Genomic DNA, 24,113 nt, shown 5'->3' with positions numbered 1-24,113 from the left:
ATTTTCTGATTTTTGTCATGTTTTTATTTGATTATTTTTTGTTCATCTACCTCAAATGAAATCTACACTTCTCAAAATTTGTCATTTTTTCTGATTTTTTTCATTTTTTTATTTGATCATGTTTTGTTCATTTATTTCGATCGAAACCTACACTTCTTGAAACTTGCTATGTTTTCCAATTTTGTCGCGTTTTTTGATTAATCTTATCTTGTTCATGTACCTCAATCAGGTTTTGCTATGTTTTGTGAATTGATCATGTTTTCCCATGTTTTCGAGCTTACACATTTATTTTTATGAGAGTCGTGTTTTCTTTTTAGATTTTAGGGGAACGAAAATATGAGAGAGAAGATTAAGAGAGAGAAAAAATTCAAAAGATTAAGTGAGAAATGTTTGAAAGAGGAGAGAGAATTAAGATAATTAGAAAAGATTAAAAAAAAAAAGAGAGAAAGATTTAAAAAATTAGGAGAAAGAAATGGTAGTTTATGATTTAATTGAATTTGATGATAGAAAGATAAGTATTTGAACAAATTAGGATGAGCACCTAAAAAAGTAGGGTAAAAAGGATGACTAATTAAGTTCCCGTAAATAAAATAGGCTAAGCCATATATAGCCGATTAATTTCCTAATCTATTGATTATGCATTCCGCTGCCCTATTAATTCCTTCACTGTCAAGACTTTTTTATTTTATTTATTTATTGGAACTGTCAAGAGACTGAAGACTTTCGTATATTAAAACAAATTCATATTCTATCTAAGCCTAACGCAATAAACCTAATGCAATAAATTCATATTCTATATATTAAAACAAATTCATATTCATATTCGAGTTTTATAAAATGTTTCATTTGCCGAGAAAAAAAAAAACCTAAATTCCATCCATATTCTCTCTCTTTTACTCAGCCAACTGTAAGGATTGACTCTTTGCTAGCCTCTATCTTCACTTTTTGTAGTTCTCTCTTTTTTATAATATTTTTTATACCCGATAGAATTGGTTTTAATACAAATTTTGGTTTGATTTATCTCTGCATTTCTAAGTACTTTGAACAATTTTTAATGAGTATATATCAGGTTCAAGCAAATCATAGTTCAAAATCAAAACCAAACCGTATTTTGATGATTTGAATTGATTTGGTTCTTAGTTTACAATAATAAAACCAAATCAATCCGGTCAACACTCACCCAACTTATTACAATACCAATATATTATGTCCTTTTCGACAAGCTGAAAACCAAATATACGAACACCCACAGCATTCTCCCATGGAGAATTGTAACGTTTATACGTATATGGAGTATCTATCAACAGGGCATGAATATTAGATCACCACCACTCATGCTTTTTATTTCATACATACATATATACTTACGACACACACACACATTGCACAAAGATCACTTGTGAGACAGTAGCTTCGTACGTAAGATCGACACCCTCCATAATAACCCCGTTCGCAGCATCTAAAACGTCAACCCCTACCCCCTCCGTATCCACCGCCCGGGCCTCCAGGATATCCTCCGTACGTGTTTCCGCCCGGGCCTCCAGGATATCCTCCGTAAGTGTTTCCGCCCGGGCCTCCTCCGTACGTGTTTCCGCCCGGGCCTCCTCCGTATCCTCCGTACGTGTTTCCGCCCGGGCCTCCTCCGTATCCTCCGTACGGCCCTGGATACTTGGCTTCCTCAACTCCCTTTGTCTGTTTAGCAGCTTCAGCTGCACAAATGATAGTATATCATATGCATGCATTAAAATAATTAGCTGTTTCATGCACATTCTATTGTGCAAAGGCGATGCGGATTTCTAGTCCATTGTACGTTAAAGTTAAAGCATGCCACACGAACTTGAAATTTGAGAATGTGCATGTTCAAGTTTGGGGAGGCTTGAATGTAGAAATATTCATGTACGAGTGGAAAGTCCAGCTCGAAATTACTTTGAAGATATTGCATTGAAAGAAAGCCAAGCGAGGTTGACTCTTGCATTGGCTGGCCAGTAAACGTGATGTATATATACCGCTACTACTATCTCTTTGTCACATCGAAGTGTTTGGTGGCAAGGTTAAATCATTTAATTTAGACTCATATAGGGTTAATTAATGGGCAGAGGCCGGCGACTAAATTCCTATATATCAGCTAAATACCCTGATAATCATGCAATCTTTTGGCTGAATCGATCTTTTGTAAGACACATGAAAAACTAAATATAATGTCCCCTTTATTATATATACATAAGAACATGCATAGTCTAGGCAAATAATTAGAGTGGAGATATATATAAGACTAAAGATGACGGTGAAATAATATTCATCAAACCATGCCTTCATCAAATGTGAAGAGTAAATTAAATTTCAAATATGGACTCACTAGTTTTCTTGGAAGTCTCAGCCAAACCCCTTGCTGCAACCTCCGACGTAACCAGAAGAACAGTAGCCAAAAGGCCTAGGAAGACTACTGTTTTGGAACCCATTACTAGATGACTGACTACTCTTTCAAATTAGATGGAGATGTATGGATGACATTTTAAGTACAATTTCGATGCCTATTTATAGACCTAAAGAAAGCAAGTGCTGGGGACCGATGTGAATGGAAATTAATTGGGTGGTTTGGACAGATGGGTCATGATGTATTTCACGTGAAGCTAATTAAATGGACAAGAAAAAGAGAGAAACTATTTTACGGAGCTTTCCGTAAATAGTGGTTTACGGAGCTGGATTGCGTGACTCGCACCCATCCAATTCCTAAATGAACGGCTGAGATCGTGCAGCTCTGCAAAATGTTTGTTCACGGCTTCTCCGTGAATAAACCAATCTCCCGGAGAAAAAAAAATAGAAGTATTCTTCAAGTCAACTTTGGAAAGTTACATGGTAGTACTACTGTACTAGTATTACGTACATGGACTTCATTGCATGGAAAATGAAAGGCCAAGTCTCACTGTTTCCAATTAATCCAACATTTTCCAGGAAAATGAAGGGCCAAAGTCCTTGGCTAAAGAAAATTAAGGTGCTTGCTGTTGGTCCAAATAGCAACCCAAGAGGGGAGTGAATTGAATATTTCAAATATAATGCGGAATTTAAAAAACTAATTGACTGATTATTCAAGATATTCTACCACAACTTGTTATTCAATAATATATCAATTTACTCATGCGATATAGATATGCAAAACTGAAAGTAAAGAGAGTAGGGAAGAGAAAATTGAACGCAAAGATTTATAGTGGTTCGGTCCGTAACTTCACGGCCTAGTCCACTCCCCAGGTGTCCAACTCGGGATTTGCTGCACTATCTCCAATAGTTACAATTTTCTAGCTTCGCGGGTGCTAGACAACCTTTACAACGAGCAATTTATTCCCAATCGCTCCAACTAATTTTGACTCCGGTGCTAGTCACACCTAACCCAACTAGTTTTGACTCCGGTGCTAGTAACACCTAATCACCAAGTGATTTTCTCTTCAAAACCACTCACAAAAAGATCTCTCACACAAGTATGAATAAGGGTGTACAATTCCCTCTTACAATGAAGATCAAAATAAGAACTCTCACACGAGTGTATATCAAGATGAAGATTATAGTTGTATGACTGATAGATTTTCAAGTAATGGCTCACAGCAATTTTCTTCAAGAATTCTATCAATTGCTTCCTCTGTCAGACTTCTCTTTATAACCAAGAAGAATAAATTGAACGTTAGAGGCACGCCCTCATATTTGGAAAATTATCCCCATGCAAGTAGTTTCTTTTTCTTTTGCACTAGCCGTTAGAACCAAAATCAAGTTAACACAAATTCATCCATTACACTAGCCGTTAGAATCAATTTAGGTACCAATCAACCATTGTAGTTTCCATTTCTTTGCCACTGAGACATTTGTAACTTGGGAAGTTCCATTAGCGGATGGAAATATAAAATCATGAAACCAATAATTCATCCATTTGAATCAATCTCTAGCCAATGAAGTTAGGAGAAGATTTGTCCTTAATCTTCCTCCTTTCAATTTATCTTAGCTATTAAAGATAGTGATTCGGTGTAGCAATGTTTCTAGTGTACTTCAACCAAATCCTATAAAATAAACATGAATTCAAATGAGTACCAAATGTCACAATATTAATTATATTTCAATTCCAATATGTTTTGTTATCATCAAAATCAATAAGGTATTCTATAGAAACCTTTGGGCTTAGGGTTAGCATCGTGTCGTGTTCATGTCGTGATCAAATTGAGTTCTTATCAGATAAATCTCAACACTAACCCGACTTGTTTAGCAAAATGTGCAAAATCCTTTGCTTTCCCCTCACCTGTTTACATAACCCGTTTGCACCTGTTTGTGTTTTAAGTTTTCAACCAATTTCAAAACAACAATTAGCCCTTCTCAAGGACTGAATAATAATACTACTACTTATATAATTCAACATTTAAGGAAAATACTATTGAATAACACTATAATTTTTTAACCTGGTCGATAAATAGGTTCGGGTTAATGTGTTAGGTTCGGGTTTAATGTGTGGTTCGGGTTAAAGTGTCGACACGGATAGATAAACAAGTTAACTATGTCAATTTCGGGTTATGCGGATTGAACCCGACCCCGACTCTTTTAACAATTGTGTTCTCGTGTCGTGTCATATACATGGTTCGTGTCAAAAATAATAAAACGCATAACCCTGCTAACTTCATGTGGAGTTCGAGTGGTGTTATATCGTGTCCTGTCAGAATTTGTTCCACTGTGATCTTAGAGCTGTAGCACTAGAGTGAGAGCTAGCTCCTCAACTAAATGGACAGTCTGATCTTAATCACGTATGTGTAGTTGTAGAATTCACGTTTTTCTTGACACCAGTATCTTAACCACCCATGCAATTTAGGATACTTAATCATGGTGTATATGCTTATTAATACAGTTTTTTTTTTTTTTTGGTCAATCGAAAATTCCATAGATTAAGCTACAAAGCTAGAACCGAGACATAGAGTCAACATAGCATTACATGAAACAAGGCAATCAGATGCCAAAACGATAAGATTAAATATGTACGTAGGTGACCCACACCCAACGCGTGATCAACCAAAACAAACTTCCTAGCAGCCAGGGAAACATTGGTTGTAACAATCATGCCCGTCTTCATCTTGTTGAGATCCCAGTCTTGCCGGGCAATTGCCCTCTTGTTTCTTGAACTTATATTTGGCCCTTTTTGGCCTTTCCACACCCTCCACTGGCTTGTCTTGTCATTGGACGACTTGAGTCTAATTCTGTTGGGTTTTTCCCATCTGATACTTTCTACGTCCCAAATTGGATGTCAATTTTTTATATCTGTGTCAATTTCAATTCCTCATATATTTCAATAAGGATCTCAAAAAATATGCAATATAGATCTTGTTTGATAGTTCTCGATTAGTTTTATTATACAAGTTTTCAAACTCATGAAAAACATTATAAATTGAAAGATATATGCGATAAAAAATAACACGAGTTTCAAAAATTGTCATGCTTTTTGAGACAGAGGGAGTAATAGATTTGAAAAAGATAAAGAAAAATAATAATGTTTGCAAGTTGATTGTGTATTAATTGGCTACAGTAAATGCCCTTGGATATTCTCTTGAGATGGGTCAATTGGTCAAACCGGCCGGCTGAGCATTTGTGTGGATTGGAGTAATTGTGATGTTTGGCTCCAGAACCAGAAGCATCTGGCCAATTCAAGAGGTTTCCGTGCTAGCTCCTCTTTTGCTTAGTGCAAACAACAAGTATTTGTGTGGTGAAGTCACGGTGTGGTCGAGTGAGTCAAAGAAAAAATAGTGAGAGGGCAGTCCCTTGGGAGGCTGCCGGATACACCGGCCCGGGAGCTGAGAGGAGAGTAATGTAAGGAAAAATAGAGATATTGAGGGTGAGTGAAAAACGCAGTGTGAGCCAAGTGTTAGGAGCTCAAGAGAGAACTTTTTCATCTCACATTGTAATCGTTTGTTTTTCATATGGTAGAATATCTCTCTCATTTGTGAATGTACCCGAGTTTGAGGAACCACATATTTCTTGTGTGTTGTTCACTTGTGCGCATTATTATTTTTATTTATTTTTTGTTACGCTTTCGTTGCAGGTGGAATTCGGGTATAATCCCATCAAATTCTTAAGGCTCCACTCCTGTACCAATCAAGAACGAGATGGGGAGGACCAGTCCTTCCAAACAGACAATTACTATGTGAATTTTATTTTGTTTCCACTAACAAAAAACTTTTAACATTTTCACATTTCGTTTCTACTAACTAAAAACTTATCAACAAAAACAATTTTGATACAGTAACTCTACTCACAAGCCATCAACAATTTATTCACTATCGGAAACAACTTAACATTTTTTCACAACTTATTTACTACCGGAAACACCTAACAACTTTCAACTACAAATAAAAATTTATAACTTGTTCACTACCGGAAACACCTCCTGAATTTACAAGAACAACAATAATAATTGTAGCGGGCCAGGCCAAATTGACTGGGTCCGTTTAGGGCTCCTAAGGCCACGAATAGATTGGTCACGGACTGAATCTAACGGTTTGATCCCCTTGACTCAGGCAATCGAGCACACTATCGGCCTAATAAATGCAGTTTTACCTGGGGATGCTGCCAAGCACACCCCATTGTTAAGCGGGGTGTCGAGCGGTATCTGGTTGTTCATTTCAGCTCGATTTGAATATAAGTGCATACAGATCTGAGTCGTTCATTGTTCGGTTAAGATCCAAGCCGTCATTCTCACCTATGTATGTAAAAATATGTGTAAAGCGCATGTTTTTGTAATAAATTTAATACTGTATTGCTTAGAAACAACAAAACTGATTGGCCAATTAATAAATTTGTCTAGGTTAAAAGAGAAGAAAATATAAATGATTATTTAAAAGCAAATAAGCAACAATAACCAAAACGGTTACTACGGGGGCGTTTAGTAATCTTTTTGTTTTCAGTTTTTGGTTTTTTTTTTTTTTGCTCGGCAAAAGGAAATTTTTATTAATCTCGAAAGGGTACATCGAGGAGGAAGCAAAACATTAATGCAAAGAAAATATCCAACCGAGGTTGGATAATACAGCAATCTACACCTTCACTTTTCGAATCCCATTCAAATAACCTTTGAAATCCTTCACAGTGTAGATCTTGATGTCGAACTTAGCCTTCATCCACATAGCTACTCTTGTTTTAACTAAATCCGCCACTTCTGAAGCCTGTTGTGTTGCCCCATTGAAAATAAACCCGTTCCTTATCAGCCAGATAGACCAAAGTGTAGCAAAGAAACATGCTTCCCAGATATATTTCTCCAAGTTTCGAAACTTGTTCCCAAACCACCATAGAGATAACTCTGCTATAGAAGACGGGCATACCCATTGAATGTTCCACCAAGCCGGAATTTCAGACCATACCACCCACGAAAATTGACAGTGTAGGAGTAAATGTTGAGGTGTTTCCACATGCAAATCACACAGAGGGCACTTTGCCAAATGAAGATCAGAAATTAAATTCCTTTCGAAAAGTATCGACCTTGTAGCAACTCTATTTTGGATGGCCATCCAGGAGAAAATTTCCACTTTGGGGGGACTCAGATTCTTCCACAACGAACCAAGTAAAGCATTCCGTGACTGAGTCTGGGTTTCCCATTGTCTATAAACTGATTTACCGAGAAGACTTTATCGGCTATCCAAATCCACTGTAACAGATCATGCTTTGAGGGATCTAGCGTCACTCCATCCAATCTTTGTTTCAAAACCTCGAGTTGCTGTGATTCCCGAACCCTTAGTATGCCACTAAACATCAAATTCCAATCACCACTGGCCCCTACTCCACGACAGTTGCATAAGACCTCCTCCTGTTGAATTGAACGCCTATACAGTGTGGGGTATTCATCTTTAAGCGTTGTAGGACCCAACCACGTATGCTCCCAAAATAGAGTATCTCGACCAGAGTTCACCTGCACCTTGAACCCCTCTTGAATAGAGAATCCAAGTGCCGAATCTGCATTGCCAATTGCACAAATATACATTAGACATCGACCCATAGCCAGGCGAATACGGGAGCCAACTCTTCTGATCCAAATTGTATTTTCCTTTAATGACCTTAACCCATAGTGAGTTTTTGTCGCTGCCAAACCGCCACCACCACTTAGCAAGCAAGGCCAAATTATGTTGTAACAATCTCTTGATCCCAAGGCCCCCATTTTCCTTCGTCAAAGTGATCCTTTCCCAATTAACCATGTGCATTTTCTTCTTATCCGGAGTATCACCCCAAAAAAATTGCTTTTGTAATTTCTCCAGCGATTTGGCAACTGCCACAGGCATTTTGAAAAGGGACATAAAATATATCGGTAGGGTGCTAGAGTTGTGATTGATCAAAGTAAGCCTACCCCCGGTAGAAATGGTTCTCGATCTCCATACACAAAGCCTCTTTTGAGTTCTTTCAATAACTGGTTCCCACGTTTTCACTTTCCTCGGATTGGCACCTAACGGAAGCCCTAGGTATTGCATGGGTAGAGACTCCACTTTGCACCCCATCACCTGAGCAAGAGCTTGAATATCCTGCTGTTGGACTTTTACCCCACAAAGAGAGCTCTTGGAGTAGTTAATCCTCAGACCGGACATTAATTGAAAACACCTAAGGATTCGCTTGATGTTTCCCATTTCCTCCAAATCATTATTGCAAAAACGAATTGTATCATCGGTGAACTGGAGATGAGAGACAGTCACTCCATTATTCCCCAACTTAACACCTTTAATGATACTTTTCGCTCTAGCTCGTTCCAACATAATATTAAGAGCTTCAGCCACTATGTTGAACAAAAATGGGGATAAGGGATCCCCTTGCCTCAGTCCTTTTTGAGTTTGGAACTCTTGCGTGGCTGCCCCATTTATTAGAACAGACATGGACACCGTGGAGCAACATTCTTTAATCCATCTACACCACCTGACCCCAAAGCCTACCTTCTTAAGCATATCCAATAGAAAACCCCAGTTAACACAATCATAAGCTTTCTCAAAATCCAATTTCAGAATTAAACCACCTTGTGAAGAATGTTTCCAACTATGAATAGCTTCATTGGCAATTAAGACACCATCCAATATCTGTTTTCCCCCAACAAAAGCAGCTTGGGCTTCACCAATGATAGAAGGAAGATGATCTTTAAGCCTATTAGCTAACACTTTGGATAAAATTTTGTAAATGCACCCCATCATGCTAATGGGCCTAAAATCCTTAAAAGAAGTAGGACAATCAACCTTAGGGATTAAAGCAACAAAGGTGGAATTAATACCTTTCGTAAGCTTTCCATTCTGATGAAATTCTGAGAAGAATTGAAGTATTAGATCCTTCATGAACTCCCATCCCTTCTTGATGAACGAGAAGTTGAAACCATCCGGACCTGGAGCCTTTAAACTGTTGCACCCTTTTAGAGCAGTCACAATCTCCCTTTCATCAAACACTCTTTCCAAATGCAATGATGCTTCCCTAGGCAGTTGTCGCTGAAAATGCCCCCCCAAGGTAGGTCTAACCTTTCTTTCCTCCGTGAAGCTACTCCGAAAGTGGATAACTACAGCTTCCTTAATTTGGTTAGGGTCCTCCACTGTACTGCCATTAACTTTGATTGAGCCAACCATATTCCTCTTGAACCTATTATTGGCCATAATCTGAAAAAACCTTGTATTCTTATCCCCCAATTTGAGCCACTTAACCCGTGATTTTTGTCTCCATAATGATTCTGAAAGCTTATAAAGCCTCCAATATTCAGCCTTTGTTTTACATCTCAAAGCCTTTTCCTCCGGATCAAGTGATCTACCTTCAGCAATGATGTCAAGCTGATGTAGTTTGGCTTCATTATCCTGTAAAGCCGAATTAACATCCCCAAATTCTTCCTTATTCCAAACTTTCAGCCTCTCTTTGACAACCCTCAATTTTTGAACTAGAATAAAGCCAGCCCACCCTACCTCCTGAACTTCATTCCATGTTTCTTTGGCCAAATTCATGCATTTAGGTTAGAAAGCCAAATGTCCATAAATTTAAACTGTTTAGGGCCCCAATCCTTGTTATCATCCATAATCATGACTAGGCAGTGATCTGAGATTGGTCTTGGGAGACCCCATTGTAGTATATTATACTTATCGAGCCATTGTTGCGACAAAAGAAATCTGTCCAGCCGACTATGGATAGCATGATTCTGAAAATTAGTCCAGGTGAACTTCCTACCAAGCATAGGGATATCAATCAACTCCATATTTTTACAAAATTCTGAAAATTCTCTCATGCTCCTTTCCAGTCGTGAGCAACCCACCCTCTCATCGATTACCCTAATTTCATTAAAATCCCCCCCTAAACACCATGGAGCAGTAAGACCATTCTTAAGATCCAATAATTCCTCCCAAAGCACTCTCCTAGACGCTGCTTCATTTGGAGCGTACGCATTGCCAATCGTACACGGGAATTCATTGGAAAGCAAACCACTCATTAATATGAAGGATCGTTGAACCACAATATTAGAAGCCGTAAAGAAATCCTTATTCCAAATGATAAGTAAACCCACCGAAGCCTCCACAGAACCGGAGTACACAAACTCCATATTGGCATTCCCCCAAATTTTCTGAATAACAAACCTCTCCACTGCCTCCAATTTCGTCTCTTGAACCAAAACCATGTCAGGTTTCCTTTTCTTAATGAGTTTAGACAGAAAACGTTTTTTAACAAGACTCCTCAATCCTCTAATGTTCCACGTTGTAATCTACATTAAAACAAAAAACCCAAGTGCACTACTCCACCGAATTAGCAGATGCACTAATTCCCCTCACCCCTCTCTTTCACTAGAGAGCATTCTTTCACCTCCATTTCTATCATTCTCTTAAGAGTCTCATTATCATTAGGCAGAAAATTAATATCCAACTCACCTCCAATTGCCATGGTAGCTCTGACCTCGTTGACAATCGTCGGGCTGACTTGGCTAATATCCTCTGAAAGTGATTGAGAAGCTTCCTCTGAATTGGGATTTCGGTCCCGATCCGCACGAATCCTCAGCAAATTGGTCAGCTGTCTTCTTCTTCGTTTCCTGCACTCCGTATTGTTTAAGTCCACTAGTAAATTGATGCAAGGCAGTTGAGACGATCGGACCAGCTGCTGGTTCGAGAGGTTCTCCTCTGGTGTCTCCATGATCGGAGACAAAGACTCCAAATGGGAATTTTTAGACCGAGACCCTGTTGAAATGGGCCTCTCACGGGCTGCTCCTAACTGATCCCCAAGCCCATCCATGGAAATATGATTAGCCTGTGGTAGTACTTGGGCTATGGCTTTGGTGGGGGCTAGAGTTTCCAAGTGGGCCGGGAGGCCTAGCTGAGTCTTGAATGGCCGACTCTTCAAACAAGGATTCAAAATCCTCTGGGTAATGTTGAATATCTCTTTTGTCAAGCATTAATTAAATGCCCTCCTGCAGCTGAAAGCTTTGGGCCACCAACCCTCCCTTCCTTTTTCTCCTTCCCATGTGCAGTAGCTGAGTCTGACTCCCTTGTACCCTCACCTACCCTGCCCTTCTCATTGGTTGGCCTCTTTTGAAGTACAATCACGTCATCATCTTCCTCCGAAAACCTTTTTGCAACAATGCCATTGCCAACCTGCACCTGAGAATGAATCAACGGGTTTGCACCTGCAACTTCATCTGGGTTGACAAAGGATGAGATCTCCTTGACCAGAACATCATACTTTACACCTTTTACCACCACTTGAATCCAACTTTCTATCTTGGACATTTCCTCAGTAGCTATCAACAATTTCCCCTGAGCAAAGGATACACCTCGTAAAGTATCCTCATGTACTAAAATGAAATGGCCCCATACTTCCCCGATTCGTTGGAAAGTGGTATTATCCCAAGCGTTAAGTGGAAGCCCTTGGCAACCCAGCCATACAAACCGTTCATGGCTAGTAGGCTCGCCACTCCACGGTTTCACCGTCTCGAACCACCTTTTCATCCACGGGTCTTTGATGAGTTCATCTCTAACTACTTGGCTTTGGAAAGTTATCAAAACAGACCTCCCCCCCAATGCCCTAAACTGGGCAGTCTTATCCATTCCAAACGAAAACTCACCTTTAGAGTCATCATCGGGACTACTCTGTGCATTACCGCCACCGCACTTCAGAAGAGCCATCCGTTCCCAACAGGATTAACCTGAATTGTGACATTTGGGCTGGGTTTTTTGGATGATTCCCCATTAACCACTTGAACAAAAGTCCTACCGGGATCCTTGTTGCACCATACCTGCCGAGAAAGGCCAGCCTTCGAGTTTGCCCCATGACCATCCTTATGGCTAAGTTGGTCTCTGTTTCTATAATCCTGCTCCCTCCTTTCATGGGCCCTATTGTCCTTCATCTCCTCACTTCGACCAAAGCTTGCCTCTTTGACAAATAATTTTTTGTCCTCCACCCAAACTCCATTCAACCGAGATACAGCCATGGAAGCAGAAACATGACAGTCGTACCTGACAAAACCAAACCTATTGCCTGTACGTTTGCTTCTCTTCCATGGAATAAACACATCCTTAACTACTCCGAACTTGTTGAAAGTTCGTCGTAGCCACGGTAGACCTTGATTTTCAGGAATGTTATCCACAAACAAAGTGTAAATCTCCAGCGATCTTCCTCCATTGAAAACTTGAGCCCTGTGGTTCTTGATCACAGGGATCCAACCACCTTCTTCACTGGCCTTGCCTTTGGCTGTATCCCGGACTCTCTCCCTGTCTCTCTTTGTCTCTTTCTCCCTCTCTCTATCCATTTTCAGATGAAATTAATTAGTTTTTGGTTTTCGTTTTTACTTTTTTTGAAAACTAATGAATAACAAGTTTCAACTTTTTTGTTTTTTATAAACTTTTTCAGAGTTTTTGTAAACTATGAAAACTACAAAAACATGTTTCTCCCAGGTTTTTTTTTTTTTTTTGAGAAACACAAATTTTACCAAACATGTTTCTTATTTTTGTTTTTATGAAAGCATAAACCTTTTTCTACTCCTTGTTTCTTAAAAACAAAAAATTGAAAATGAAAAAGTTACCAAACGCACCCTATGCTTTTGAAAAATCCCAAACCCAGAAATCATAGATTAACTGCATTCTTTTAAGTATAAGTTTGGAACTTATTTCGATATTTTTTATTTTTCATAACTTTTTGTTTAGCTTTTCTACGTAATTTTAGGGGTTAATCATTTGTCTCGATGAGACGGAATCAGAAAACTATAAAAATATGGACTGATGTTGAAAAAATTCAAATAAGACGACATTTCAGCTTCAAAAGACAGCTATTTGATACTTTTTCGCCTTTAGTGAACTTTTTTTCTTTTTTTTTTTTTGATTTTGGTCATAATTTTATAATTTTTAGACTCCTCTCGTCGAGATGGACGATAAATCCAAAAAAAAAATCATGCAAATCCAACAAAAATTCAGAAAAGACAAATAAAATATAAAAAACAAAAAAATAAGTTAAGTTTAAAAGAATGAGGCACCTCTTTTGTGAAGGTAGCGATGCGACTGGAGTTTTCTTTTGGGAATTTTGTCATTTCAGGCTGCAACATACCGGTGTGTAGTTCTCCTGCAATACAGTATTATTATGGACGTACAACAATAATTACTTTAATTCTTTCAAAAATAATGTAGAAGAAATTAGGTTAAAAGTTTTTGCATTCCCGTTTTTTTACATCATATATGAATTACAGAGTACAAACTCGAGATAGTACATCAGTTGTGAGAGCCCACGAGACAACCAAGACTAACAATAAAAGAAAGAAAAAGCCCCTCTAAAGGTCACTCACACGCAGGTGGCCGGGGAGTCTCGAACTCTTAACCTCCTAATGAGATGCAAGAATTCTGATCAACTGAGTTAACCCCAGTTGGTTTACAACATTGTCCTTTAATAATTTCACTTTTGAAATATTTAAGGACAATATTATATTTTTACACAGATAAAAAAAAAAAGAGAGGATGATGTTATAAAAAAGGGGTCAATGCCAAAATCACTCCTCTTTTGTTTTTGCAATGAGACTCTTTTGCAATACTATACTTGCCAAGTGGCCATGCAGTTTCTGCTATCCCAATGTTAAATGCAAGTAGTCTTTCATCAGAGCTTGCTTTCGATGAGATACGGCTCATTTGGTAATCAGAAAGTCTATCCTACTCTTCTGTTCCACCTGCTTCCTCTATCACTCTCAATTTTATCGTCCAAAAGTGTTTGAACAGTTCGAAGTTTAAATGATTTTTACATGTAAGAGTTAGATGTTAATATAGAGCGTTGAGATGAGAGAAGTGGTGAAATAGAACGATGGAGTAGTCTTGCTCTTTGATAATCCGCCAATTGGGATCAATCCGAGGGAACCATGAGGATCCACATAATTCCTCTATATTTATAGCGCGGTGTTTGTCGAACATGGATTTAGATCTCCAAAATCCGGACTAGTATGTCGATCGTAAACAAAAATGCGACAACCACACCCACATATATACAGCCTTACTCACATGAGTGTGTGGGTCCCACACATAGTAGTGGTGTAACGTTTGTAGGCCCCCACACCCTTTTGAGTATTGGTGTGTATTAGGTGTGATTGTTGAATGATTGTTTCGTAAAATAGTGTCCCATACGGAGTATTAACTAATACTCCCTGTTCTCCCCTTCCGAATTACATTCCCTACTTATCCAATGGTTAGAGTACCAAAATTAAATAAAAAATTGCTTCTCATGGTATATATAATCACTAAGGATCAAGTCAGGATGCCTTGATTTAGGGGGTGTTCGGACAAATAAGCCATTTTGGCTTATTTTTTGTCCTTATTCAAATTTTTTTCGTATCACTTGGTTTATTGTCATTTTTTTGGGGATTATTGCATCCTCACGTCAAGAGGAATCTAAAAAGTAAAAAATTTTGACCGAAATCCAATTTTTTTTGAATAAAGCCGAAAAAAATCAACATGCCAATTTTTTCGTCTTTATTCAAAAAAAATTGGATCAAAATTTTTAACTTTTTAGATTTCTCTTGTCGTGATGATGCAATAATCCCAAAAAAAAATGACAATAAGCCAAGTGATGCGAAAAAAATTTGAATAAGGACAAAAAATAAGCCACTGTGGCTTATTTGTCCGAATGGGCCCTTAGTGTTAGGTCTGGACTTTTGATCTTAGCTGTTGAATTGTATTTTCAAAATCTAATTCCTGAGGGCCAATCGGTGATGTGCCCTCGTTGCTCATTTCTCTTAGAAACGCCTGAGCATCTTTTCCTTCATTGTCAATTCTCTTGGCTTGTGTGGTCATTGATTTTGGATTGGTGGCTTGTTAGTTGGGTGTGCCCGACCTCTCTGGTTGATCTTTTTTCCTGATGGCTAGGGAATGGCTTCAAAAACTTGGAGAAGTATATGTGGGAAACAACCTTCCATGCTACAATTTGGTCTTTATGGTTTGTATGGAACAATCTTGTGTTCAACAATGCTACATGGTGAGTGGAGGATCTTTTTTTTTTTTGCTCAGCAAAACGAAAATATTATTAGCTCGAAGAGGGTACATCGAGAGAGAAACTCGCTAAGCGCATACACTTATAAACGAGGGAACATAACACCAAAGACAAGAGAAAATTAAACAAAAGCTGTCCAACAGAAAATTGGACTGCAAATCCCCTTCCAAAACGACTACACCTTCACCTTTCTCAAGCCGTCAAGATAACCCTTAAAGTCCTCCACTGAGTACACCTTGATATCGAACTTCGCCTTAATCCACATAGCTACCCTGGTTTTAATTAACTCTCCAAGATCCTCCACCCGCCATGACGCATTGTTGAAGACAATGTCATTCCTTACCAACCATAAAGACCAAGTGGTGGCATGGAAAGTTGTTTCCCACATAAACTTCTCCAAATTTTTGAATCCCAAACTCAGCCACCAAGTGAACAAGTCTAATAGGGTAGCAATATGGGTTAAGGTGAAGTTCGATATTAAGGTGCATTCGGTGGAGGACTTTAAGGTTATCTTGACGGTATGAGAAAGCTGAAAATTTAAGTGCTTTGGAGAGGGGTGGGGCGGTCTAACTCTCTGTTGGATGGGCCTCTTCTTTCTTTTTACTGCTTTCTGATCTTATTTTCCTTTGCTCGTAAGCGTGTGCTTAGTGAGCCTCATCTTGATGTACCCCTTTCGAGCTAATAAAATTCTTCGTTTTGCCGAGGAAAAAAAAATGGTTCACATCTGCGGAAGATTTATGATCGGTCACAATTAACTTTTTTCCAAAAAAGTTTCATTAAAATCTGGACCATTGAAAACACGATCCAACGGTTGAGTGGTGGTCCGGACCTAAACTCCGGTCAAGGCATGATAGGAACCGGACTGATTATTATTGCTATATGCATTATCTTGTGAACCACACATGTCTTCTCTGTCCACCTCTTAATTTCATCTTTTTCAATCCTTTCCACTTGTGGCAGGTCATCAATTTGGTCACTTTGAACACCCAAAACAATTGTTTTAGAATACATGTAATACTTATAGTTTTATTTTAGTTTAGCTAGCACTTCTTGAATATCCTATTCAGAAATATTAGAACACTCAATCCAAAAATCAACCCACAAATCAATCCAATGCAAACATATAGTTGTAGTTTTTAGAGGTGGCAGAGATATCTAAACACTTTTTTCAGAATTTTTTATTGCACAAATGTCATAGTTGGGCTTTTAGGGTACATCGGCTCTGAGACATGGCTTTATTAGTTCCATCCTCCATGACCACCACCAGGCCCACCACCACGGGAGACATGGTTTTATTAGTTCCATCCTCCAGGCCCACCACCACGGCCACCACGATTTCCACCTCCTGGGCCTCCTCCATATCCCCCGCCTGGACCGCCTCCATAACCCCCACCTGGGCCGCCTCCATATCCCCCGCCTGGACCGCCTCCATAACCCCCGCCTGGGCCGCCTCCATAACCCCCACCTGGGCCTCCACCGAATCCTCCTCCGCCACCACCTGGATATCCACCACCAGGGCCTCCACCATACCCGCCACCCCCGCCAGGGCCGCCTCCATATCCGCCGCCTCGGTTTCCTCCATATCCGCCTCCTGGGTACCCTCCACCACCATACTTGGCATCCTCAACTCCATTTGTCTGTTCAGCAGCTGCACAAATGGTATTCATGCATGTTAAGTAATTGAATGTCACATGCAAGTACATGTTCAAGAACTGATTTTCTTTCACTTCCCCAGTCATTTGGCAAATCGAGAATGTTTTTAAGTTTACAAATGATGGACAATTGAGATCAAGTATGTACACGTTCATTTTGAGAAGATATCGACTTTTATATGTGTAGTATACAAGTGAAAAGTCAGCTTGAATTAGATTAAGTTGAAATGCACTGAAAGATAGCCAAACGAGGTTGACTCTGGCAATTGGTTGGTCATGGTGGCAAAATTGAACATCACACACAGAAATATTTAGGAACTCTAAATTGAAACATAGACTTACTGGTGTCCTTGGAAGCCTCAGCTAAATCCCTTGCCGTCACCTCCGAGGTAATGAGGAGAACAGTAGCCAACAAAAGGCCTAGGAAGACTGTTTTTTTGGAACCCATTTCGCTCAGTACTAGGATGACTACTCTTTCAAATTAGATCAAGATTGAATGAGATATAAGTGCAATTTTGATGCCCATTTATAGATCTGAAGAGAACCAATGCATGGATGTGAACGGAAGTTAATTGAGTGGTATGGACATTTGGGTCATGGACATGTGTAGTTGGCTGTTGAAGAGTTGGTGACTTCCGCGGTCTCTCTCTTTTTTATTTTTTGTGAGGGAGGAACAACCTACAACCCTACAGAAAATTCACTGTATTGACCCGACTGCGCAACCCAAACCTTCGGAGGAGCTAGCGCGGCCTATACTAGTCACGACTCCCTACTTACAGAAGGGTACTCACTCGGTGGAGAATAGAACCACAGACCTTAAAGAGTAATCTGAAAGCATTGGCATCCGCCTAAACCACTGAAACAACCCTGCGTCTATAGTTATTGGCATCCGCCTAAACCACTGAAACAACCCTGCGTCTATAGTTATTTCGACAGTTCACTATTCAGGGTGGGACTTGTCCATAAATGGGAAATTCATGCATGTCGGCCTAATAAACACAAAAGCAAGAAACTAAAAAAATAATGGCCTAGGGTACGTCACACACACATGGATCATGGATGTGGGTGTATTTTTTATTTTTATTTTTTGTCAAAAATTGATAGCAGAAATATTATATGCGTGACGGGCCTGACGGCCAATTAATTAATTTAGCGAACAAGAGCAACAATAATCAAAATTAAAGGCCCTACATTTTGGAAAACCCCAAATCCAAAAATCTTAGTTGATCGAATGCACCTCTTTTTGAAGGTTGCAACCGGGATGTTGGTATCCTGCATTGCAATATTATTGTGGATATATATAGCATTAATATAGAAATACAAATTAAAAGATAAGAACTCTCATGTTTATCTTATATCCAAACAAGGCACAGAAGAAAAAAAAAATTCTTCTGTTATCTATTTCGGAACATTCTCAATTTCGGAACATTCTCAGATATTTAATTCGGGAATCAAACGTGCTTATTGGACATGAATTCAAGTTTTAAACAAAAAAAAAAAAAGAAGTACTTGACGAACTAGTTCGTTTCGGAACTCTAGACTCAAACTTTTCTCTCTATGCACGATTTTCAATAAAAAAAAATTTTATTTTTATATCTATCTCTCTCCACTCATTATCCATAATCAAAATTCAAAATCCCAAAACGAACTAATAAAAAGGAGAGGTGAGACTCTCAAAAAATGAAAGAAACAGAAAGAGGATCGATTATTATTTGGGACAAATATTGAAATTTGGAAAACAAATATTGGAAAATTTTAATTGCAGTCCTAATATATATTGTGAGGGAAAAAGATACAATAATAGAAACCAAAACATAATTGAAGCCACTATTCTTCGTCGTCGACACAGAGAGTTTCTTTCTTTCTTTCTCCTGTACATAGACAATTTTTTACCTATGTACAATTCTTTAGAACTCGACGTAGAGGCGCTGCTAATGAATTTGCTTCCTCTTAGATTTTAGATATAGGCGCTAAATGAATTTCCTTCCTCTTAGATTTTAGACTTTGTCCTGAGTTTTATTAGTTTGCCAACTTATAGATAATGGGTTTTTTTTTTTCCCGAAGTCGATTCGAAGCTTGCTTAAGCTTTAATGCCGCATATAGACCATTGACGCATTAACTTTGTTGGAAAGTAAACAAAATGGTGAAAATGCTTAAGCTTAACCTATTGGTAATGAATTACATAGTTTCCTATGGCATCACGTAAGCTGGTCCGAAAATTAACTTTTACAAAAACATTTTGTCACCTTTTTTTCCTGAAAGTGAAAGTTCTATCGATCATAGGATACACTTGCACTAGCCAGAGACCTTTGCGATTCATGTTTTAACTTTCAGTCATGCTACAATCACACACATGCACTTACATACATAATCACACAAACTCACTCACATCAAATATGGAGTCCACGGTAAATGTGTGTGGTTATATAGTAATTGTTTTAACTTTAACTCGTAATTTTGAGGCGACTTTCAAAGAAATCTTTCTACACCGATACTAGTAGCCACTTGGATTTGGAAAAGCGGAATCCAAGAGGTACCGACCAACTTGGTAAATATGGTGTGTAGGGTCTATTTACAGATTTCACACAAATGATCTGATTCATTGATAAATTTTAAAATAATTTTTTCGAATAGTGCTCATGAAAAATCAGTTCAATCAAATAACTGAAAGTACTTGATCCAATATTCTAGCATTTCATTTAGAATATTGATCAGATTACTAGATCCAATATTTTGAATAAAAAACTAGATGATTTTTTTTTTTTTTTTGTCAATCGGCAAGAGCGTACCGGTTCATTGATATAAGCCATACGGCATGTACAAATAAAGCAAATACAAACCAACCATACAAATATTACTGATAACCACCCTAAAGTTAAGATACAGAAAAGCCACCAGTCTGAATCTAAGACGACTCCGTCGCCCTCCACGATTGTACCAGAATGGAAACTCCCATTTTGAGCCATTATAATGTACAGGGCCATGCCTCTGCGGGAAGCCACCACCCTTTCCACACCGTTAAAAGCATGGGCCGGGAAACGTGGATCAGATGTAAAGACAGCAGACTCCCCGGGAATAGGGATGGCAATCCCAGTCGCCCCACCCCGCCCCGCCCCATTCCCAGCCCCAAATGGATTGGGGATTCGGGGATTTTTCGAGGATTGGGTAGGGAATGGGGATAATTTTTTAAAAAAAATGGGGAACGGGTAGGGGATGGGTATGAGCCCCGCCCCGCCCCGCCCCGTTTGTGTGTGTGTGTGTGTGTGTGTGTGTGTGTGTGTATGTATATATATATATAATAAATAAGTTATATACATAAATGAAAATTATATAGGAGTACTATATATACATAAGTGAGGAAGAAAGAAAGAAACTAAATTTCACTGTCAATTAACATAGAAGTAATTGATCATTCACTTACCACGGATAGAAGATTAGTATAAAAAAGAGCTCAAATCGATAGTTCTAGTCAGATAAATATTGTTCACGTCTGATAAATATTGTTCACGTCGGAAACTCATGAAATAACGTCGTGTTGAGAGACTAAGAAACGAAGCTTTAAAGAGCTTTGCGTGTGTTGTTTGTTCTTGGCGTCTTGTTGCAGGAGGGATACCGGATTAAAAATATCGATTTTGCCTGTGGTTCCAGTTGGATCCCCGATTCCCCACGGGGATCCCCATTCCCCGTTTGGGAGGGGATGGAGGGTAAAAATAATTCCCCGATGGGGATCGGGGAGGGGATGGGAATGGATTTGAATTCGAGGATCAGAAACGGGGATAGTGGTATCCACCTCCTACCCGCCCCATTGCCAACCCTACCCGGGAATGCAGATCTCCATAACAAAGATAATGATAAACCTGTGGATATCAGCCGGAACCGGACAAAATCCTGACAAAATCAGAATAAATCCGAATATAACCGAAATAAATCTAGATATAACTGGCATAAAATCGGATTATGGCGGACTCTGAATTGAATTGATTTTCACCGGGATTATTTTAAAATTATTAATGGATTGATCATTTTTGAGTGGGGCCTTGTGAGTGGGCCCCACACATTGTCAGTGCACCATATGTACCCATATGATTGGTACCAATAATCGGATTGTTTGGAAAAGGTCAAAATAGCACCAATGGTAGGAAAGGCCCATGATTCATAACCGGTGGCGTCTGCAGGAATTAATGTTCAAAAATTACTTTGATTTTACTAGCTCTCTTACCCAATTACTATCTACAACGATCCAAAAACAATAAATAAATAAATAGAATTTTATCGTCACGAGTTCTTATATTTTCAACTAAACAATATTTTCGGCAATTGGCTGCCACCACCTTCCAAATTTTAACAGGAATAAGTATACTTTTGACCCATTTTTTACTGTCTTGACCCCATTTTTAAAATTCTAATTTGTCCCGGCCCATTCAAAGATTTGGTACTAATAAGTAAATAAAGAGGGCAAAATAGAATCTCCTTTATCTCTTTCCCCACAAAAATTCTCAAACGTTTTATTTCATCACCGATGATTTCTCAAATGCTAGGATTCATTAGAGGTATGAACCCCATCTCTCTCTCTTTGGTAATGAACCCCCGGACTCCACTTTGAAATTAAAAACCCTAAACCGAAATTAATCTGGGGTAAAATTGGTTGATTTCTTAGATTATTACCTTTTTTTTTGTCAATTGTAGAATTTGTAAATTAAAATTGGTTGATTTCTTGCATTATTACCATTTTTTACCCCAATCGGTGTTTTCTGGGTTGGTTTCTTGCTAACTTAGATTTGGGTTTTGGATGGACAGAAGATAGTGTTTAACTTTGCTTAGGATTTGATCCCATCATTCATGTCCTTTTAATCTTAGTAACATTTTCAAGGGTTAATAAAAAAATTCTCATTCAAAAAAAGAAAACCTTGAAGGGCGGGCTTGGCACTACAATAAGGTAGCGTTGTTTTCACGGGTTCGAGTCACGGAAACAACCTCCCTTGCAGAGGTAAGGTAGCATTATTTTTTTGACAAATTTCCTAATAATCGGTTGGGTGATGATATATATTTTATGGTTTGAACGAATTGAATCTTAGGTCTATTAAAGAAGCATATCCATATTGATCTCTTTGCTCTGTTTTCAATGATGTAGAAAATTCTCCCTCTGCTCCTGAATCACTAGCTAAAACTACGTGATTTATCGCAACTTGAAAAGCAAATGCACAAAATTCACACATCAATCCCCAAGGCTCCGTTCAGTTGCCAGGAATATTGTACGGGAAAGTTATTCTCAGGAAAAGTCAAGTAAAGTGAAGTAAAGGAAAAAGAAAATTATTTTCCTGTGAGTGTTCATTTGACAAAAGAATTTTCCAAGAATAATTAGGCTCCGTTCAGTTGTCAGGAATGTTGTACGGGAAAGTTATTCTCAGGAAAAGTCAAGTAAAGTGAAGTAAAGGAAAAAGAAATCTATTTTCCTGTGAGTGTTCATTTGACAAAATTTTTTTACAGGAAAACTCAAGTTTAGTGGTTCATTTGTCAGAAAAAGACATTTATGAGAAACTTCTTTATTTTTCATGGCTAAAAGTAACTTTGAGAGCTAATACATATCGGAAAATGTATTTTATCTAATGCAAAGCCTTAACATGAAGCTTAAAAAATAAGTAGATGATAACTAAATAAACAAATTTTAAACAATTATGCTTGATTAGTTGCCGATACAAAAACTCATTGATAAACTGATGATTAGTAATTACAAAACAAAACTGAAGACTAATGACAAGATAAATAAATACTTTCAAAAAAAAATCAATTACTAATTTTTTCCACAACAATTATCTCAGAAAGCACCACAGTAGTCGAAATTGTTGTTACTCACGTAAATCTCAAATTGCCTTTCTAAAAATCTAATTCGTATTTTTTTGGTATTGGCGTCATTTGCTTTTTTTCTTACCCGCCAATTATTTTGGCCCCACAATGGAGAAAACTTTCCCGCAAAATCCTATGCTTTTGGCCGGATCACTTTTGCAAGAAAGTAAATCTCGCAGGAAAACTTAAGAAAATGTTTCCCACTACTTTCCTGGCAACTAAACACTACAAAAGTTATGGGAAAATTGATTTTTCCATCCTTTTCTATACTTTCCTGACAACTGAACGGAGCCTTAAGGTTTAGTTGTTCATTTGTCAGGAAAAAGAAACTTTCGGGAAAATTTTGTGAGTGTTCACTCATTTTCCTTTTTCCGCGACGCAAAATCCTGTGTTTTTTGCAGGATCACTTTTGCAGGAAAGTAATTCCTGCAGGAAAACTTAAAATTATGTTTCCCACTACTTTCCTGCCAACTGAACACTACAAAAATCATGGGAAAGTTGATTTTTCCATCCTTTCTTGTACTTTCCTGGCAACTGAACGGAGCCCAAAGGAGAACTTTAAGATACACTAGGTGCACCTTTGTGCACAGCACGAATGCATGCCCATTGAAGGAAATAATTGTTAATATAGGCTAGATATGTCTTGTTTGTAATTTTAGAGCTGAAAGTAATAGAAGAGTATGGAAATAGGTAGGAAGATAGATTGATCAAAATAGCAAAAGCATTAGTTGATTTACATACGGACGATACAGTGCGTAGTCTATTTACAAACGCTGAAGGAGCTTAACACCACTAAAGCTTGCAATAATCATAGATAACAGTGCAAAAGTACTTGCAAAGGGAACTTTTCATGATAAAATATTGTTCATGGAAGCCTTTGTGGCCTCAGTTGAACAATTGACTGAAATAAAAACCAATCAGTAATTCATAAGCAACGATTTACAATTCTTTCACCCAATATTGTAAATCATTTTATGAAAATTGCGTGTTCAAAATTCTAACCTAGAAAAGACAATTTTGGACAATCAAAGGAAGTTGACGTCCCAAATTTTTTGACAAGGGTACTTATCGAGCTTGGAGTGTTCGGTAGTACCAAAGCAAGTCGTTGGCTATAACAAACAATAATACAGAATATACAGAAAGATATGTCCATGGTGTTGC

At 38.3% G+C, this 24,113-nt stretch overlaps 2 protein-coding genes across 3 annotated transcripts; both read right to left on the bottom strand.

Moving 5' to 3' along the window:
• Positions 1 to 528: 528 nt before the first annotated feature.
• LOC131328661 (glycine-rich RNA-binding protein 3, mitochondrial-like) lies at positions 529 to 2,459 on the bottom strand. Its single transcript, XM_058361576.1, has 4 exons — positions 2,357 to 2,459; positions 1,479 to 1,709; positions 1,198 to 1,297; positions 529 to 541 (listed from the first exon to the last, which is right to left on the bottom strand). The coding sequence occupies exons 1-4, from the start codon at positions 2,457 to 2,459 to the stop codon at positions 529 to 531; spliced, it is 447 nt and encodes a 148-aa protein (XP_058217559.1).
• A 14,062-nt stretch (positions 2,460 to 16,521) lies between these two features.
• On the bottom strand, positions 16,522 to 17,687 carry LOC131328937 (glycine-rich cell wall structural protein-like). 2 transcript variants are annotated; one of them, XM_058361911.1, is made up of 3 exons: positions 17,451 to 17,684; positions 16,907 to 17,104; positions 16,522 to 16,858 (listed from the first exon to the last, which is right to left on the bottom strand). In XM_058361911.1, the coding sequence occupies exons 1-3, from the start codon at positions 17,554 to 17,556 to the stop codon at positions 16,752 to 16,754; spliced, it is 411 nt and encodes a 136-aa protein (XP_058217894.1). In that variant the 5' UTR covers positions 17,557 to 17,684; the 3' UTR covers positions 16,522 to 16,751. The 2 variants fall into 2 exon arrangements, with proteins under 2 accessions (XP_058217894.1, XP_058217893.1); XM_058361910.1 differs by having other exon boundaries at positions 16,522 to 17,104; positions 17,451 to 17,687.
• Between the last annotated feature and the right edge of the window lie 6,426 nt (positions 17,688 to 24,113).

The sequence above is a fragment of the Rhododendron vialii genome, chromosome 6a (assembly GCF_030253575.1).
Source record: "Rhododendron vialii isolate Sample 1 chromosome 6a, ASM3025357v1".
In the NCBI taxonomy this organism is placed as follows: Eukaryota; Viridiplantae; Streptophyta; class Magnoliopsida; order Ericales; family Ericaceae; genus Rhododendron; species Rhododendron vialii.
This window is presented reverse-complemented; position numbering and strand designations above follow the sequence as displayed.

Bases quoted from the DNA above. Each gene is read 5' to 3' on its own strand.
- LOC131328661 (XM_058361576.1), bottom strand. From the start codon at position 2,459: ATGGGTTCCAAAACAGTAGTCTTCCTAGGCCTTTTGGCTACTGTTCTT. The intron at 1,710-2,356 runs GTGAGTCCATAT...TCATTTGTGCAG, and splicing joins TGAGACTTCCAAGAAAACTA to CTGAAGCTGCTAAACAGACA. The intron at 1,298-1,478 runs GTAGGGGTTGAC...CCCTGTTGATAG, and splicing joins GGGCGGTGGATACGGAGGGG to ATACTCCATATACGTATAAA.
- LOC131328937 (XM_058361910.1), bottom strand. From the start codon at position 17,556: ATGGGTTCCAAAAAAACAGTCTTCCTAGGCCTTTTGTTGGCTACTGTT. The intron at 17,105-17,450 runs GTAAGTCTATGT...CCATTTGTGCAG, and splicing joins TGAGGCTTCCAAGGACACCA to CTGCTGAACAGACAAATGGA.